The sequence below is a fragment of the Lasioglossum baleicum genome, unplaced genomic scaffold (assembly GCF_051020765.1).
Source record: "Lasioglossum baleicum unplaced genomic scaffold, iyLasBale1 scaffold1851, whole genome shotgun sequence".
Lineage (NCBI taxonomy): Eukaryota > Metazoa > Arthropoda > Insecta > Hymenoptera > Halictidae > Lasioglossum > Lasioglossum baleicum.
In genome coordinates this window covers 1-20,105 of record NW_027470910.1, presented here as the reverse complement: position 1 = coordinate 20,105, position 20,105 = coordinate 1, and the positions used below count along the sequence as shown (strand labels likewise).

General features: G+C 37.3%; 1 protein-coding gene across 1 annotated transcript; it reads right to left on the bottom strand.

Moving 5' to 3' along the window:
- Positions 1–15,204: 15,204 nt before the first annotated feature.
- LOC143221060 (uncharacterized) lies at positions 15,205–16,493 on the bottom strand. The gene is given in 8 exon segments (XM_076446591.1): positions 15,205–15,240; positions 15,242–15,328; positions 15,330–15,445; positions 15,448–15,685; positions 15,687–16,175; positions 16,177–16,218; positions 16,220–16,435; positions 16,437–16,493. Coding segments are annotated over 8 exon segments (1,281 nt in total).
- Positions 16,494–20,105: the final 3,612 nt, after the last annotated feature.

Below are 20,105 nucleotides of genomic sequence, written 5' to 3'. Positions count from 1 at the left end.
AGACTTATTCACAAGGACCGAAATATTCGCAACTAAAAAATTCGTAAGAATCGAAAGATTTCCAATCTTCGAAAGATACACGAGAACCGCAAGACGCACAAGAACCAAAATATGGTAATTGTCGTAAACGAAAAATTCCCGAGAACCGAAATATTCGCACTACCTAAAAAAATTCACAAGAATCGAAAGACTTATTCACAAGGACCGAAATATTCGCAACTAAAAAATTCGTAAGACTCGAAAGATTTCCAATCTTCGAAAGATACGCGAGAACCGCAAGACGCACAAGAACCGGAATAATCGTCGTAAACGAAAGATTCCCGAGAACCGAAATATTCGCACTAACTAGAAACCCCGCGAAGAATGCAAAATATTGGAAAATCCGAAAGACACGGGAGAACGGTAAAACAGAAACGGGGAAAGATCGCGAAGAAATAGTCGGAGGTGAGAGTGGTCCTAAAGAAATGTCGGAACGCGTTCGGAAGGAGCGTGAAATCGGCGACCATCGCGACGGAGCGTGATCCCCATAGGCCAGGATTCGTCCGGGTCCCCTATTCTCCCTGCGGCAGCTACCTATGGGGCTATCTACCCCTGCGGGAAGAGGAGACCTTCTGCTCGTAAAGCAAAACCAGTCTATTCCTTTCTCTAAACGTCCGTCGTCTCCGACTGGGGGGAGAACCCAGAGGGGGAGGTCGGAACTGCACGCAACAATTCCCGCAACAATCCCGCGATGCTTTGCCTGTGTGCGCCTATGGATGAAAATAATGTAACACGCTGCCATTGAAATCCATTGACGCGCCACCCCAAACGCGTCCGCACATGTGCGATGCGCCCATTCTATTTATACCAATTCCGAGCCAGAGGACCAGCGCGTGTTCCTGACTCCTGTGAGAACGCAAAATGGCGATGTCAAAATAGCCCTGGGCCATCCCTCCAGCCAGGGACAGCATTCTCCGCGGGATAGATAGCAGACCAGTCCTCAGGATCCGGGTCAGGTTTGATTCGGGTTCGGATAATCGGCCCCGAGATAATTTTCCTCATCGTCCTTCTTCTTTCAGATGCTTCCGTGATCTTCGCTCTTCGAGATGATATTCCAGGAGTGGTTGACACTCTCGGTGATGGCGCGGTGCTGGCGAAACGATGGCACAAGGGCTCCGAAAGGCATCACGGCAACCCTAGCCAGAGGCTCTGCGACGAACGCTGACGACATCGACAATAATGTAATAGCGCAAAGTAATTCAGCGAGTTACCGACTACTTACTAAAATGCCAGGAACACTTATGATCTTTACGCGTTTTCCAGACCCTGCGCGCTGTTATCAGATATAAATAGGGATTACGGGATGCCCACAGCTGTACGAATTTTCTTCGCTACTGTCCGCACGATTTTCAGACATCTTTCGATTAGGTTTCTTCTTTCCTCGATCGAGTGACGCGAATTTTAGCGTTGTTAGGACTTCAGGTCCAACTTGGAAGTCTAAACCAAGCTTGAAAGCCAAATCCGTTTTGATTTGGCGAGGTCTTTCCTTTCTGAATCGAGTTTAAGTAATTTTAGTGCAGCGAAAGAAGCGTATTTCTCAAAGAACTCAGCTTCTCTAGTCTAATATCGGAATGCTTGAACTGATTTTAGACTTTCTTTCGCTTTGAGGTAGGTCATTCTTTCCTGAATCGAATTTAAACGATTTAAATTTAATCGATTTTAAACGACTTAAGCGAAAGAAGGGTACTTCTCGAGAAACTTTTCTAATAATCCTAATAATGAAATACTTAAACCGAATTTTGGCTTTTTTTCGCTCTTCATCTTGTGACCCGATATTGGAATTCTAATTCTAAAGTTTCTTCCGCTCTTTTTACCCAAGTATAAATAATTTAATTAGAGACTTCCGATGGACTCGGGTTTTCTAGCTCACGATTGATACTTTCAATCTAATTCCAGCGCTTCTTTCACTTTTGATTGATCCTTCCTCCGTGAATCAAACTCGAGCAACTCGATTACAGCGAAAGAAGTAACTTTCCACAGGATATCTAAACAATTGTTAAACACGCTGTCAGAGTAAATAAATTTCTTCTTACAGAATTTCTCTGTAAAGTCTATAAATCACTCTATAAATTCGATAGTACTATAACACTGTAACAACGTTCTTACTCAGACACGCTATATATAAACCTAATCACGTCCATTTACGAATCTTCTAAATCCAAACAGAACAGGAGATTGATACAATCGCAATTGATACGTGGATTTTTTAATTCTCTGGCAATTTATGGCTGATGATAAATTTACAGATGCAACATTTCAAAATCCTAATTAAAAATTCTCTACCCAACTTAATCGTTTTCGCGAATTTTTTTCTAACGTACATATAATTAATAATCTCGTTTTTCTATCAACTCATCATTCGACGAGTCATCGTAGACTTTTAACACTAAAACAACCAATCCTGACCTGTAATTTTCCTTTTCCCAATTACCAAACACATATACCAATTTCTAAAAAAAATAGCGATGATTTATTATGAGATAAAACTGTAATTAATATATTTCCTTGTCTTCATCGTTCTCTAAAATTACTATTATCTATATCTGCTATGTTTAGGTATCTATTAAAGATTCGTGGTTTTAGCCTTTTTTCTCATTTCTTCATCTACCGATCGTAGCAAACTTTTTCTAAAAACAAACTTCTCGACTCTTCCCTGTTGTACCAACACCTCCATCTAGACGTCTACGCTTTTATAACTCAAGAGCTCGAGTCGTTAGATCCCTCGACCGGCTAACACTTATTCACGAATAATACGAATTATTTAATTCCACCGATCCACGGAGGATAAATCGTCATTGCGTTCGATTCACTTGTATTTCCTGCGCTTTGAAGTATCTCCTTCGCTCGTTTCTTCGTCTACTAAGGCGGGTTTCAGTGTGAAACCAGATAGATAAACGTAGACCTTGGATGGAGCGAAAGGAGAGACGAAATTGGAGGAAAGGGCGCGGAATTGGCGCAGGATCGGCTAAGAGAAGCGTTCCTCGAAGCGGATAGAGAAGAATGTCTATGGTATACACGGAGAAGTAATACGCGCATAGAGTACCCGCCACTTGGAGCAATTGACCAGGCAAGTGTTTATCGTCCCCTTCGACTACGTGATGCTATGCAACATTCGTTTAATCCCGCTTTATATGTCGCTGACAACTGTTATCGGTTCGCTGATAATGCGCAATGGCAGCACGCTAATGTATTCGTGTAATCGCGAGCAGAATTTCTGATCCGCGACCACGGTTGCGTTCATAAATCGGATGCCTGAATAGCTGGAACAGGCCACTTCAAAGACACCGCTGGAGATCTAACGCGATTTCCTCGACGTTTCGAATTTACGCGCTCTTTTACTTCCCTTCGCTGTTCTATACACTTTACCTTACGTTTTTTATCGATTTTTTCGTTTTCTTCTTCTTCGTTTTTCATGTGTTGTATTTATGGGTGTCGAACGGTGATAGTGATTTTGCCGCCGTTGTAAAAGAGCGTCGTGTCGAGTGTAATGAGGTTTGATATCTTAGGAAAATGATAATGGGGGAGGAAAAGCGTTGTGGGGATATGGATTTCTTGAAACTTTATGGGGAGGAAACGATTGCGAATGCGAGTCTGTGATGATGTTTGTTATGGAGAATGTAACAGGTAGTTGGTGTATATTTAGTTCGTAGTAAGGAATTTGGTACATGATATTAAGCGAATTTAATATTTAATAGCAAATGGAAAGTGTTTGTTAATAGAAAGTGTTTTCAAAAATTGAGTATGTAATATTAAAAATATTTGCTATGGAATATTCAACAAATTTAGTATACTAATATGATATCAGACAAATATAGCACATGATATTATAGAAAATATTAGTAATAATTAGTAAATATTAGAAAATATGAATTCAATATTTTGTTAAAGAAATTTGGTAATGATATTGAACGAATTCAAAATATAATAACACGAGATATTAAGAAAATTTAATGTATAATACTAAACATATTTAATAAGTATTAAATAAATTTAGTACATAATATCAAACAAGTATAGTATACGATATTAAATAAATTTAATAGAAAATATGAAACAAAATGAATTTATGATATTTAATAAATTTAATTCAGAATGTTAAGCAAATTTAGTGTATTAAAAGCGAATGAAATTTATAATATTTAATAAATTTAACATGGGACATCAAGCGAATTTATAACATTCGATAAATCTAGTATATAATATTTAGCAAATTTAATACAAGATATTAAGGGAATTAAATTTATAATATCCGACAAACTTAATCTATTCTATTAACAAAATTTGATATAACAAATTGAATTCGCGATATTGAGAAAAGTTAATTTAGAATATTTGTAAATAAAATGACAAATTAATAATATGCAAATTTAATCTACGATACAAAATAAGTACCAAGTAAACGCGATGCAAACTGAATACTTGTTTAAAATTACTAAGAATCGCGAAGCAGCGTTTATAGTCTAGAATCCAGGGTTCCCGGTCGTCGTGGTGACTGACGGTCTAATAAATAACCGCAGTCGCATGATTCCCACGAGGAAACGGTATCGACAGTTGGAATAGGAGCCTGTAATATAATAAACGACATTTAAAGGCAGAAAGAATGCGAAACACGTCTTTCAGGGACCCCGCGCGGGTCACAATCTCATCTACAGATCCTAATCGGTCGGCTATCTCTTTCCCGTGTGTTCCTCGGCCCTTCAAACGCTTAAACCCCCCGTTCGACGTACGCCAGCGTACGCTATTATCTTATTTACGCCTCATTGTCTCAATGTATCATAGCAATATCCAGCGGCCGCTCGTACCGAGCAACAACACGCTCCTCAGTCGTGTCCACGTGAAAGTAGCCCGCTCAGAGCTTCCAGAAGACCTAAGCTTCGCAGTGCATCTAATCTCTTAGGATTTCCTTTAGCTTTCCCCTCGCTACTTTGATTTTTATAGATAACCATTTAGCGAATACAAATTCCACAGTCCGTTGTTGAAAACTTTCAGCTGGTTTTAAACTTTCTTGCTAACTCGGTTACGTCATTTCTTCCTGGATCACGCGAGAGTACAAATTTTGTTAGTCTAATATTGAAACTCTTAACTCTAGATTCATAAACTATTACGTCATTCCATAAGTTATAATTACCAATATATTCCAACATTTTTAGTACCATTACTTATCAGCAACAAACCTTACCAATTTCCCTCGACAATTTGAACAAAATCACATTTAACTACGATTCTTCAATCTTATTAATTTCCACTAGTAACCCTAATTATAAATTACCAATTATCGCTACTAACTATTGGCAATATTTATCGCTATTACAACAATAGCGCTCGTGAATTTTCACAAACCTATTAGGTCGACCCATAAATTCGTTCCGGTTTTTACTTTTACCATTTAAAATTATACGTCGAATAAACCTTTAAACATTAAGACAAAATTTAGTTGCCCTTTTGTTTTACCACTTCTTCCTATTTCGTTGACAAACACGTTAATCATCGATATAGTTTATAAATTGTGACGAGGAATGTAAATATCACCGCGAACGAACTTATGGGACAACCTAATATATTTACGGTTACATTGTTCACAAACATATGTCTCTGATACACCGTCCACGCGTCTTTTCTAAATTTTTTCGTGTCGCGCCGGTAGAACTGACTTACATCATTTCGCTTTTGTTTCTCGAGGTTTTTGTTTACTAATATTATCGTCAGTTCCCATGTCTCAATCCTGTCCCTCCATTTTCTCGAAATTCTGAGAGGTAAATAAGTAGAAGATTTTTTTGTAACCACTGCCACTTAACCGATAGTTTTCACATGGCACCAATGTGAAACCACCGGATGTCATAGTGTTAAGGTCACCTAATTTAAGTATTACGGAAGATATTAATAAAAATCTACAAATTTTATTTAGAAACAACTTTCATTGACAATTTAACCCTTTGCACTCGACGATCTTGTGACTACAGAAGAGTAGAAATTTACACATCTTCTGATATAAAACTGACGTTATTTTTTTGAGCGATAAATTAAGAATCGTATAATATTTAACACGTAAAATTATTTCATTTCGATATCTCGCGTATCGTTGTATTATCTTGAATTTGATATATTAATTGATATGGCTCTCTCGAAATTTTATTTTTATTTAATGCTTCAATTATACGATATTAACAGATTTAGTTAACTTATATTAAATCTGTTAGTATTGCGATTCTTTTCAAATTAAACCTAACGTTTGTTTTTTAAAGAAAAATATGTGGTTTTCTTTACCATAAATCTGACGGGGTGTCCGTAGAAATAGGTATACAAACAAAACCCGTAAACCTAGTGTTAAAATTAACATGAAAAAAAAATTGAAAAAATCAATCTGAGCATTCTAGGCACAAACTACCGCGATGTTCCATACACATGTTGTAAGAGTTCTTTTAGTTCAGGGGTGTATGAGAGACGTGTGTTTATGAATCTAGGGTTAAATTGATTCCAAGTTCTTTAGATTTTGGGTAAATAATTCTTTCCTGGATCAAGCGAGAGTAATTTTATTACAGTCGAATTTTGCGACTCGATATTCACACCCTTCAGCTTTGTTTATAGTTTCTTTCATTTTGGTTTGTTCGTGGATTCGTTCTTTCATTTTCTGGATCAGTGTGAGTAATTTTATTTTAGCAAAAATGTAGGTTTTATGAGAAATACAAATTTCAAGGTTTTTCGTCTTGATTAAGTTCGTCTTTTTGTGATTCATATTTAGATAATTTAATTGGAACAGAGAGAAGCTGTTTTCCTGACGAATACGAATTTTGTAGCTCAATATCGAAACTCTTGGGCTCGTTTCCAGCTTTCTTCCATTTTGGCTAAGTCATTCTCTTCACGGATAAAGTGATAAAATTTTATTACAGTGAAGGCAATATGTGTGTCGAAGAATTCTGTGGCTCGATATTGAGATTCTGAAAGGATAGATCATTCTTTCTTGCTTCCAGTGTGAGTAATTGTATTTGTGTAAAAGAAGTAGGTTCTTTGTAGTTATTAGAAATTATAACTGTATATGTACGTCGAGTATTTTTTTGATACTATTCGTGTTTAAGTGTAAGTACATATGCAATCTTAGGTAAAAATTAGGTTTATTTGATTTCAAGTAAAAATCCTTTTTCGAGTAATTTTAAATATTATTATATTAATTATAAATCATTTCCAACTAATCTCAATTATACTTTACATATATTGTATAAGATTTGTTGACTAAATATGTAATATCGTAACGTGTAATATACATATATAAAAAATAGGTAATATTGTTTAATTTTGCAATTCAATTCATGATTCATATTGTGCACCAGTTTTTAATAAAAATGTGGCACACCAAGAATAATGAAACTAACATATATTACGTAATTTTATTAATCTCTCTTTTAATGAAATTTTATATTACTCGTATTAAACGTATGTTTATATAAAATTCGTTATCGAAATAGGCTTTAATGCGAAAAAGTGTGTTTCACGTTCCTGGAACGAGAGAAAATAAAAATAACGCAGAATGACTAAGCCGACTGGACGCAGAACCGGAAAGTGTTAAAGTGGTGTAACGAAAATAAATAGATGCATATAGTAGCGTTTGCATTTGAATAAAAGTCAATATTAACTTTTCCGAAAGCAATAGCACACTTTAGATAAATACACAAAGATAGAATCTGAAACCAGTCATTCTTTCGGATTCGATCGCTCTATGCTCTAGTTCTAAAGAGAAAATTATGGAAGTGGTACAAACGAAAATAAATAGATATAGGTGTATAATTATATTCCTATTTCAATAAATATCTATACTAATTTTATTATAACAAATTTTAGTGCATATATTATATTTTATTATATATTATTTTATATTATTATTTTTATTTTATTATTATTTTATATTATATATTTTATTATCATATTATATATTTTATATTTTATTTGAAGATATTTAATGCAACTCGACGTAGAGTCTCAAGCGATGATTAAAACGATGATACGATGAAAATAAATATATACAGGGTGTTACCAAATGTTTAATATCATCGTACATGTGAAAATTATTTTTAAAAATTCATACCAATTTTCGAGAAAATACAAACCTACCTATATAAAATTTATTTATTTTCTTCTTTATATCATTCTTATATATATTCGCGTTGAAGTTTATTTTAACTACAAGTGTTTCGAAAAATTATATTGTATTAAAGTAGAAACATAATTGTATATACCTACATATATTTATTTTCGTTACACTATCATTTAATCGGTTCCAATTTTTACATCGACTTTAATTATACATTCTCAATTGGAAATACAAAATATATTTCTATATATATCTACGTTAAAGTTTATTTTAATAAAAGTATTGAGAAAAAACACAATAAAATCATTTAAGAAGATTAATACTAATTTTTTATAAAAATAGAAACCTAGCTATATATAATTTATTTATCTTCATCCTATCATTTTTATTCTTTGCAATTTTATATCTGCATTTTTTGTATTTATTAAAATATAATTTTATTTTAATAACAGCGTTTAGAAAAATTATTATTGCCTTATACTGAAATAGAAGCGTAACTGTATATACCTATATAGGGTGTTACACAGATTCTGAATCTACCTTTTTAAAATAATTAAAGAAAAAACGAAATTCCTTCATTCGAAGCTTGGTTCAGAAGAAAATTGAGTTTGAAAATTGCTGCAAGCATGATTCATTTTCATTTTCGCATTGTCTATCATAAAGAAATGAATATTTCATCACGATGAAACATCTTTTTCCACGTTTTTTTTAAACGATATCAATGCTGGCTAAGATGAGTTGAGACAATGAATTATCTAGAATTATCACTACATCAATTAGAATCCTCCTTGGTGGTGTTAAAAAAAAATAGCGTACTCTAAAACTAGCGAGAATTCTTCAGAACTAAAGAAAAAAAATAAGAAACGCTATCGATTAAATAAAGCAACGAAATGAATGTGGCATCGGTTCATGATTCACTGATAAGAAGAACGAGGTTATTTCACGAGTACATTTAATGTAATGTGACTAATAATAAATGTATTATCTACGCATTTTCGTAGAATTGGCTAGAAAAGATACAAGAGTATCTTTCGCTGTTATGCATATTTAAGCGCAAGATATTTAAATAATAAACCAAAAATAATATACTATCGACGTAATAAATCACTCTTAATAGAACTTTCTTCTTTCTCTTTCGTTCTTTATCACGAGTTCATCGCGGTGTTCACTTCGGGATAATCTTATCACGACTGTTTTATTCTGCACATTTTTCTAAACACTTTTCTACATATCATTCACACTAGACGGCACTCGTACGTATTATGTTTATATCGTGAATTGCACAATTATAAACAAAGTTGCTTCATTCATTCAACCATAATCACAAGAGCTTCAAAAGGAAATATGTTATGTTTTCTAATTATTTTCGAAGGTAGAATCAGGATAATAATTTTTCTAAACGCTTTTATTGAAATAAGATTTAATGAAAATGCAGATATAAAATTGCGAAGAATAGAAATGTAATATTAATCTCCCTAAATAATTTTAGCGTGGTAAATTTTTAATACATAGATATTTAGAAATACGTTTTACATTAGAAATTAAGATATCTAATTTAAAGAGTTAAAATGAAAACTAATTTTTAATTCAAAATGAGTATTTTATATTCTTATTCAATTCGACGTAGAATTTTCAAACAATTAACCCAAATAAGCCTAAACACCATTTGAAAGAATATTTTAACTAGAACATTGTTTTCTTGATCTTGAGTAATTTCTAAAATAGTTTCTCTATTTCTCAAGTAATTGATAATCGACGACCTTCGCAGATTACGCTTCCCGATAACTCCGATAATTAATTTGTTCTTACGCGAAAAATAAAAATCTAACAAATCAAAAAGAAAATATGTATTAATAAACGAACGAATATTCATCACCATGACTCCTTGTACTACGATTCGGTTCTGAAAAATCGAGAAGATTTTAATTTCAATTAACCACTATACCTTTATTTTACTCGCTATAAAAATTATACAAAAATTGTTGAATTTCTTCAAACTTTGAAAACGTCAAGACACGTTAAAATACAATTCTGATCACATGATAAGTGTTAACACGAAATTCTAATTTCATGTTTATTAATTTGTGTTAATAATTCTGATTTCTAAAATATTAACGGAAGGGGTTAAAAACTCCGAGAAAAGAAAAGCGAAAGAAATTTTTTTCGTGCAGTATATTGGTTTTTTGAGCCACTGAAATCATATATAAAAATAAAAGCATCATAGATGGTATAACTTTTTTGGAAATAGGAAACGTCGTCGATCGTGTAAGAAGAAACTAATTTTATACAAGAAATTTTTCTTCCCTTTATAATAAAAAAAAAGTCGTAAATTAATAAAGTTTAAGGTACTTAAAAAATGTTAACTGCATATTTTACATTTTCTTTCTACTCATTAGCTATTGTTAGTGTTAGATATATTCTGTATGGCCGAAAAACAACTCATTTTCTTCTAAGGTAGCCCATGGAAGCTAAAAATTATATAGCGATTAAGATCCTGTTCTGTATAACAACATTGACACCTCATATCAAATATTTAAAAAAGTTCGTTTTAAAAAATAAAGCAGCTAATTGGAAATATTTGAATTAGATGTGTTATTATAGCAAATGAAGCTTCTAGGAATAGTTAATTTTAAATTTGCATGAAATAGTAGCAATACGACTTTATGCTTCTTTAATATATTGAGTTGGCAAGAAAGTAATTTCGGTTTTAATTTCTTTCAAAAAAAGGTCGATTGCAATACGTTTGTAACACGTATCGCAAATTTTAATTCGTTGTGTTAAGCGAATTTCTTTCAATTTGTGCGGAACTCAAATGTCGAGCTTTTTAATAAGACATCTTATATGATTTTTCAATTGTTGCGTGTGATATTCGATTCAATTATGACTTTCATTTTGTCATCGTCTACTATAGAAGCTAGACCAGAACGTTGCTTGTTTTTAAGTAAAAAATCTCGAGAACGAAATTTTTTAAACCAATTCTGATACTCAACATTATAATTATATCTCTTTGTCCGAGAATACTTATTTTGGCACTCCACGTTAAAATTGACCGTAAACTAAGTGTTGTAATCAAAATTACACGGAATTTCTTTTTATAGCAACCTAAAGGTGTTAGCTACCAAATCTTAAAGAAAAAAATTCTACCATTGACAGAAGAATAATGAATCAAACAACCATATTTGTTGTTTGATTCTACTGATGCAAACCAAAATTATTTTCTTATCAACCCAATACTTTGTTTTTTCACTTTTCGGTTACAAACTGAATAAAATATTTAAATAAGTGTGTACGTAAATATAGGTATGATATTGCGTTTGTTTAACCTTTTGCACTCAGTCGCCATTTAATCAGATTCTAAAGATCGATATTAATCGATATATCAAATTTAAAATTACCCACCGACGGAATATCGAGATAAAAATAATTCCATGTCTTAATTCTCCTAGGATTTCTTATTTACCGTTTTAAAAATATCGTTAACTTCGTGGTAGAAGATTTCCGAATTACTATTTTCCTGTAACGAAAAAGAGTGTAAAGGGTTAATCCGAGAAATTACAGTATTCTGCTCCTGTAAAAGCAGCACCTCTATAAAAATTTGAGAAATATTTGTTCTCTCGAGACGCGTATAGCGTTCGAACACTCTCGACATTCATCGTGCGTTCACCGATTAGGCGAATGGGTTTAGGATCAGCGATTTTTCCACGGTTTTGGGTTAGATTTGGATCGATATTAATCGATATATCAAATTTAAAATTACCCACCGACGGAATATCGGATAAAATAATTCCATGTCTTAATTCTCCTAGGATTTCTTATTTACCGTTTTAAAAATATCGTTAACTTTATGGTAGACGATATTCGAGTTAATATTTTTCTGTAACGAAAAAATCATCGAATACAAAGGGTTAATCCGTGAAATTACAGTATTCTACTCCTCCAATAGCAGCACCCCTATAAAAATTTGAGAAATATTTGTTTCTCGAGACGCGTATAGCGCTCAAACACTCTCGACATTCCTTATGCGTTCACCGATTAGGCGAACGGGTTTTAGGATCAGCGATTTTTCCACGGTTTTGAGAGGAAAAATTCGAAGTGGCCACGAAGAGCGTTCGCAGAGAGAGAAAGAAAGGAAACGAAGAGGAACGGGAAGTTGCAATCTGCGAGCTGGTGACAGGGTGAAAAGCGGATACTCGAAGGCCGCTGGAGTATGGTTTATGGTTATATGGAAGCAGTAAAGCAATTTTCTGTTTCGAAGCTTCGACCTCGCCTCGCTTCGCCCATTATCCATTGACTTTGCCCAGGCGAAACTTTTATTCCACGCCATGTTTTGACAGCCGTTGGGTTCTGCCTGTTACTTTTACGATCCCACCGGATAGAGCGTGTTTCCTGAGGTTTGCCGTGTATTCCGAGCCTTTGCCGAGTTTCCTCGGTACACTGTGATCGAGGGATCGGAATATCGCAAGTCCATGGGGTTAATCGAATCGATAACGGTGTCAGAGGAGGGTTGCTGTTTCACGATGCGGCTAATCGGAGGAATATGGAGGAAGACAGAGTCCTGCTGCTTGGATCGAAAGATTCGACGAGTTGATAATTTATGCGAAGTTACGAATTATCGGCGAATTAAATTTTTAACACTAGATTTACGGATCCCGTCAATTTGCGGATGGGTTGATGCAATTGTACGATATTAACAAATTTAATTAACTTATATTGACACTATGCATGTCTATTCTAGATTTTTTTCGTGTCGCGCCGGTAGAACTGACTTACATCATTTCGCTTTTGTTTCTCGAGGTTTTTGTTTATTAATATTATCGTCAGTTCCCATGTCTCAATCCTGGCCCTCCATTTTCTCGAAATTCTGAGAGGTAAATAAGTAAAAGATTTTTTTGTAACCACTTAACCGATAGTTTTCGCATGCCACCAATGTGCAACCACCGAACGTTATAGTGTTAAGTATGTTAATATTGCAATTGTTTTCAAATTAAACCCATCGTTTGTTTTTTTTAAAGAAAAATATGTGGTTTTCATTGATCTAAATCTATACGGTCTAATAACGGGTTTCCGTAGAAAAAGGTATACAAAAAAACCCCGTAAACCTAGCGTTAAGCACGCGGATGGCACAAAAGCGTTCATCGCGATTTCTGCTACGACATTGCGTGGGAATAGAGCGAATAAATGAACAAGCAAAATAACGCGGTTTAGACGAAACAAATGAGAAATAAAGGAAAAACGTATATAGTATATTGTGAAAAATAGCGCTATTCACGAAAGTCACTATAGTAACGCGTCGTTCAGAGCGATGATATCCGCGAAAACCACTATAGTCGCGTGTTGTTCCTTAGAAATTAATTCTAGAAATGTAAAGTAAAAACGATTTTTTCTTCGGGAGATCGACCAGGGTTAAATGTTCGAAGAAGGATTGATATTTTACGCGAAATTAGAGGAAGTTGGAAGAGAGGATTACTGGCGAATTGATTTTAGAAATGTGGAATGGAACGACACGGTTTTTAATGATCGATGAGAATGAAAAATTCTACAGGAAATTTGAAATAGAGTAACGGATTTTTTGAGGTTCAACTGGATATTAAAAGATCGAAAAGGAATAGATTATGAAAGTTTGGAACGGAGCGATGTATTTTTTAAAAATCGCTAAATATCAATTTTTTGACAGTAAATTTCAAATAAACCGTATTTTTTAGTAGAACGACGAGAATTGAAAGTTTGAAGAAAGATTTCATATATCAAGCGTAGTTAAAATACGAAAAGAGAATCGCTAACGACGATACATTAACGATATATTTTTTTGAAGATCTACGTAAATTGAAAGTTTGAAGATTTGATATTTTAAAAGAAATTAGCCGAAAAAGCGGAAAGAAGATTGCTCGCGTCTTTCTTTGTAAAAGTTTGTAGATTTAACATCTCAAACGGAGTTATTCAAAATAAACACTGTCAATTACTTCAAGGATGTACAGTAAAATGAAACGCACCTATTATAATAATCGCGACACGAATATTATCGAGTCTACCCTTGAAAAAATCGATTGAAAAGAGATAAATTGAAATCAAAAGTTCCTGAATCTTTAAAAAAAATCAATCGCGCTAGAAAAATTGGCGAAAAATCAATAAAAAATTAGAAATTTCTTAGAGCAACTATGAATTTATGAAAATCCGAATGAAACGAAGCTATACTAACCAAAAAACGATACATTCCTGAAATCTTTCAAGCGTCTATTATCGCATTTCTTACTCAAAACAGCGAAATCAGCTAAGAAATACCGAAATAAAACGAAACGAAAAAATTCCTTCGAATCTACCATCTCTGGTAAATGAGAAATAAAAAGAAAAGAGAAGAAAAATGATGGAAAACAAGCGTTCTTCGAAGGTAACCGTAAAATCGGAATGAACCGAATACGAAAAGGAAGGAAAACTGAACGCGATCGCAGCCATAACTCGGCATCCGTCGACACAAGGACAAGAAGAAGGTTTCGGGTTGCTCGGAAATCAGCAGACAAAGATTTTTAGAAAAGTTTTGAACATTTATTTCGACGATCGTACACGCGTCGCATCCGCGACGCATTCACGATCTTCAAATGTATACATATATACACATATCATGTCTATACCTTACTCGTAACAATTACCAACTATGTACATAATTTAACAACAGCCGACACGCACCTCGTCGACCACGAGCTTCCAAACCCTCGTTCCCGAAAACGCTGGAGAACGGTCGAAAAAAAAGAAAGCCTCGTGGTCCGCGGATCGGCGGCCAGAGAGAGATCATCTACGCGAACTTTGCTTTATTTACAACGACATTATATTACTCTTCTACAATTTAAAGATCACATATCGCGGCGGGAGACTGCTCGCCGCTCCGCGAGCCACTGGTGCCCGCGGATCTATCCATATGTACAACTCGAGAAATATAGGGAAGAAGAAAAAAAGTACATACAACATCACCCGCGTACGCAATAACTGGGACGAGAGGGAGAGGTCAGCTGCAGAGCGGATTCCTGGTCGTGCGAACTCTAAGCGTTCCAGGAACGGAACCGCGGCTGAACCTAGACCAGCGAGTTCGTTCAGCTTTGCCTGCCGGTCAGCACGGTGATGGGTTTTCAGCAGCAACTGCGGTGGACTGTGTGCCAGAGACCTAGGTTGTTGCACACCGACGGAGTTGCAGATGGTGACCGGTGGCGAGTGAGGAGGACATCGGCTCGGGGCTGCTTCCAGGCGACGCTGTGGCCGAGGTCGGTTGACCTAACAGCGAAGGTTGGTTCACGTGGTACCTGGCAGGTTGTTGGTTGTGGCCGAACACCGCGCGGTACTCTGATGCTGCTGATGCGCCGCCAGAGATCTCAACGTGGAGTAGAAGTCGTAAGGACTCCCCGAGACAGGGATACCAGAGGCAGAGATGCCAGTAGGGTAGCCAGCTGCTGTCGGTGGCTGCAACAGCCTCTCCATGGAGAACGGGCCGTGTTGCGGGGGTGCAGCAGTGGCTGGCAAAGGCTGAGGCTTGCAGGGTAGACTGCTAGCCGAGCTGGTCGCAGCGCCAGGCAGCAAAACTAGCTGGATAACCTGCCGGAGTGGTGTAAGCACCGGTTGCTGGTGGATATCCAGCAGCTCTGTGAAGGTATGGCAGCGTGTAGAGAGACGCTGGCCAACCTGGTGGCGCGTAAGCGGACGGATACAATCCGCCTAGCACGACGCTTCTCTTAAACGCGGCTAGCCGCGACCTAGACGCCGCGGTGGTCCTCCTGCGAAGCTTGCCCGTGGTCCCACCGATGAACACGTCTTCCGAACTGGGGTCCAGCATCCAGTAGTTCCCTTTGCCCGGGTCGTCGTAGTGGCGAGGGACTTTGACGAAACACTTGTTCAGAGACAGGTTATGTCTGATGGAGTTCTGCCAGCCTTGCTTGTTGTTCTCGTAATAGGGAAAGTGGCGCATTATGTACTCGTAGATACCGTTCAGGGTCAGTCTCTTCTCGGGACTCTGACGGATCGCCATCATGATCAGAGCGTTGTAGCTGTACGGTGGTTTCTCGCACTTTTTTCTTGTCGTCCGGCTGACGATCCTTCGGATCTTTCTGCTCCGGTGGTGTTGACCGAGTTGGCTGCGTTGCGAGAGCAGTCCAAGGGTGGCGTCTCGGTGCCACCGTCGCCTGTCACGTCTAGATCGCTGGAGTCCTCGCTGTCGTCGACGTGACTGATCTCAGGGGACGCGGATCTACTGACGGCTGGCGCCGGGGTGCCGGCGCAGGCCTCTGGTAAGATGCTGCGGATGCTGAAGCTGCTCTTGAGGGGCAGCTCTCGGCGGCGGCGGCGACGCTGTCACCGTTTGCTGCTCGCTCGATCCTTCCATATTCACCATTCTTTCCGCGAGTCTCGGAGGTCGGGTATTCGTCGCACTTCTCGGAGTATCGCGAAACTGCCGGAGCGAGTAGTACCACCCGCGGTGGACAGGTGAGAGGTGGGAACACAGAGCGAGAGTTCACAGAGGAAGCAATGATGCACAGCACTGTTCGCGTAGCGTGAGAATTGTTTTTATAGTCCTTCGGCGTCCTCGGACGTGGATGTTTCGCAAACGACGCTCGATGTTGCCCCAACGGAGCGGTGCCGCGTATTTGCCGTCATCCCCGCCACGCGCGGTATATATACCGTGTCGGAGGCCACGCCCACGACGCTGTGCGTCGCGCACACAGCGAGAACGCGAGCCAATCGCGGCGATGGCCGAGAGCCTTCCACCGGCGACGTCCTTTCCCCCCACCAGCGCGGTTTGCGGCCCAATGTTTGACAGTAAACTGTGCAAACAGCGCGGAGTTACGACGAGGGCAGGGATTTGGAAGGTGGCCGATCGCAGTCGACCGAGGAGTGGGGGAGCGCAGCCGCGACTAAACTCCAAGCCGCGAACCAAGCGTATACAAACAAATCCAAACGCGATATCTGTATTTCTACGCCCTCGTACGCCGCTACAGCGGCCCACTCTCCGCGGGGACCACGTTGCCTGGCCACGCGTGAACACACCGCGCCGATGGGGGGGTGAATGCCCTTTGTTGCCGCTCTTTCACCCGCTGCCACTGCTCTTCGATCCAATCGTACAACCCTTCGAAATCGATACCCTACCAGTCATTCCTTTCCTCATCCCTTTCCTCCCTTTTTCTTACTCTTTTCTAACCATCTAATCGCTTATTCGCCAAGGGTCTCGGTTTTTACGGGAAATTAACACTTGTATTGCGGATATATTTCGCTGCCAACTTAAGCGTGCAACGGATGTTTTCTCGTAAATCGCGCGGGATTTTGGTAAAATCATTCGGTAAAATCGCAGTAAATAGAAAACTACTTTGTATTTAGCAAGGAACAATTTTTTATTTTACACTTAAATACATATATAAAGAAAACAATATTTAAAAGCTCGCTTCAAATTGATAAAATACGACTTGTACGCCTTTGGAGGTAGGAGTTCCTACTAGATTGAAGAGCAAGTAACTTAGGAAAAGACCGAGTAACTCGACAATCGAAATTTCTGGGAAAAAAGAATGCGAAACGTTGTCTAGCAAAGCCACAAACACACGTGTAATGTCTCATATACGTGACATGTGTCTGTGATATTGTATATAATTGCATGGTAATTATATAATACTCGCTATCCACCACAAATCTACTAAATACGTATTTTTACGTGACCCGCGCTTCAGTGACAGACTGCGAAAAACGTAAAAGTACGTTGCCCGCAGTCCAAGTGTTTAGGAAATCTTCGTCGAGTTTTGCGAATTTCCACGCTTTTGAACGCTTTAAAGTATTGGCACTTTAAAATGTGTTAAAATTGCGAATGTATTTTTTATTTCGTCGATATCGTGCTTTAAAAGAACTAGCGAAAATAAATTTTTCTATTAGAAGAGAAATGTATGAAGAAGTCAATACGTTACAATAAGTTAATACGAAATTATCTTAGATTACTATAACGTTTTAGATTTTATATAACAGAGCTATAAACGGGGTATTAAATCGATTTGACACGAGAATATAATTTGAAAAATTCTTTGTTTACTATCGAGCACTTGGCATAACCGTTTTAAGTTTCTGAAATGTACGTTTATCTTATTCTTTTTCGAATTATATCGATCACTATCGTTCATTCCTCATCATCATATTCACTCGCATCTTTATAATCGTCTCTGTCGAGCTAAAATATACGCTTATTTAATCCTAATAATCCTACGATAATAACAATAGAATAAAAATAATATTCTTTATAACAGACACTTAGAATAACATTATTCCTGAAATGATTTAACCACACCTGCAACACTAATAATTAATAACTACAATAGATTTCAATAGAGGTGTCAAAAGACACCTTTCAAATTTTAAGTTAACATTATTCTCTAAGTTTAATCATTTCTCCAGATTTAAATTTTTCTACAACAGTTGTTAAATTAATTCAGTAATATCATTCTCCTCCAGCTCATCCTGGCTTTAAAAATGTGCATATAATATCAAAGTATCTTCCGTTACAACTGAAATTGGAATTCCCCTAATCAGATTACAATTGATATGATACTGCAAACTGGTATTGATGTTTATATGTAAATCCATTTAAATTAGACACTGTTATGAAATCCTTAAAGTCTGAAAAGACGGTAAAAATAGGTATACACCAAATTGTGGTAGAAATAGTGTTAGTAATAATAAAATATTATTATTATTACTAATACTTAATAATAAATTCACAAAGATAACCCAAACACGCGCATCGCTCCGTTTTACCCACAGCATAAAACCATGACCAGCGCAAGGAAGCCATGGTAAACTACGAATCCACATCTGTGATTCAGAACATACCTGCCGAAATAACAATTACCTTCCTAACTTCTAGCGCAATATAAAAATCCACGAAAAGCATCGTGATCGCGATCGAACTCGGATTCGTCGTAACAATATCCAGCAATTAGCTCTATCCTCCGATTAATCCTTCGCCGTTAAACATCGCCGGCATTAGACCGGTTCCCAGAAGCGACGCTGTTGACACGAGTTTCCGGCAACGAGGCAGTACACGGAAATTAAAAAGCGGCATTCCCAGCACTTCCAGGATCAATGGAACGTTCTAAGTAGCCCTAATGGCTTTTCCACTACTACCGTGTAAATTGCGGATTAGAAAAGGGAAGGAGGCGTTAGTCAGAGAGAGACAGATAGAGGGGTGGTTAACCCTATCCGCTGAAATCGGATAAACTTTGCCCACGGCCATTGTTTCCCGTCATTGTACGCTAACAGGATTAACTTGGCAAAGGAGGCCATGTTCGATGTCCTTGCCACCTGCATAGGAGTACGGTGCTCCTTTCATTCGTCATTCCGCTATTGTCAGACTCTGAGGTCGATGTCGTGCACGGATCCGAACGGTTTCAACCTTACTTCCTAATTCCCACACTCGCGGTTCTAAAGACTGGGACTTCCAGGTCATAACTTCTACCTTAGGACTGGCCTAATCACGAAATTCCCGTGGAAAATTCGAACAATGAATGTTAATGTTACTGTTATCGCCGGTATACTGCGCGATCACTTTTATATACAACACGGGCTTCGCTGATCTTTCCTAATGAAAGTTCGATGAATCAGGGATTCGGGATTAAATTGTTCTTGGATTACGAAGAGGTTTAGTTTTCAGATACATTAGGATCGTGTATATTCCATTCGCAGAATTTACTTTTGCCAAATTATTAAGATTAACCGCCCTTGCTTTATGATTCATCTTTCAACAAAAGCGACACCAATGTCGTTGGCTCAACGTTCGAAACTGTACGAATCGCAAACTTCCTATGATTTGTATATACACGCGCGCGGTACAATTAACTTTGCAAGATGTTTGATAAATAGCTACGATTAGTTGATTATTGAATAGGAAAAAAGATTTATTGATGCAAATTGGCCCGATAGCCTTACGACGCCTCTGAGGCGTCATTGTAAGCTAAAGGGTTAAGGTTAATTA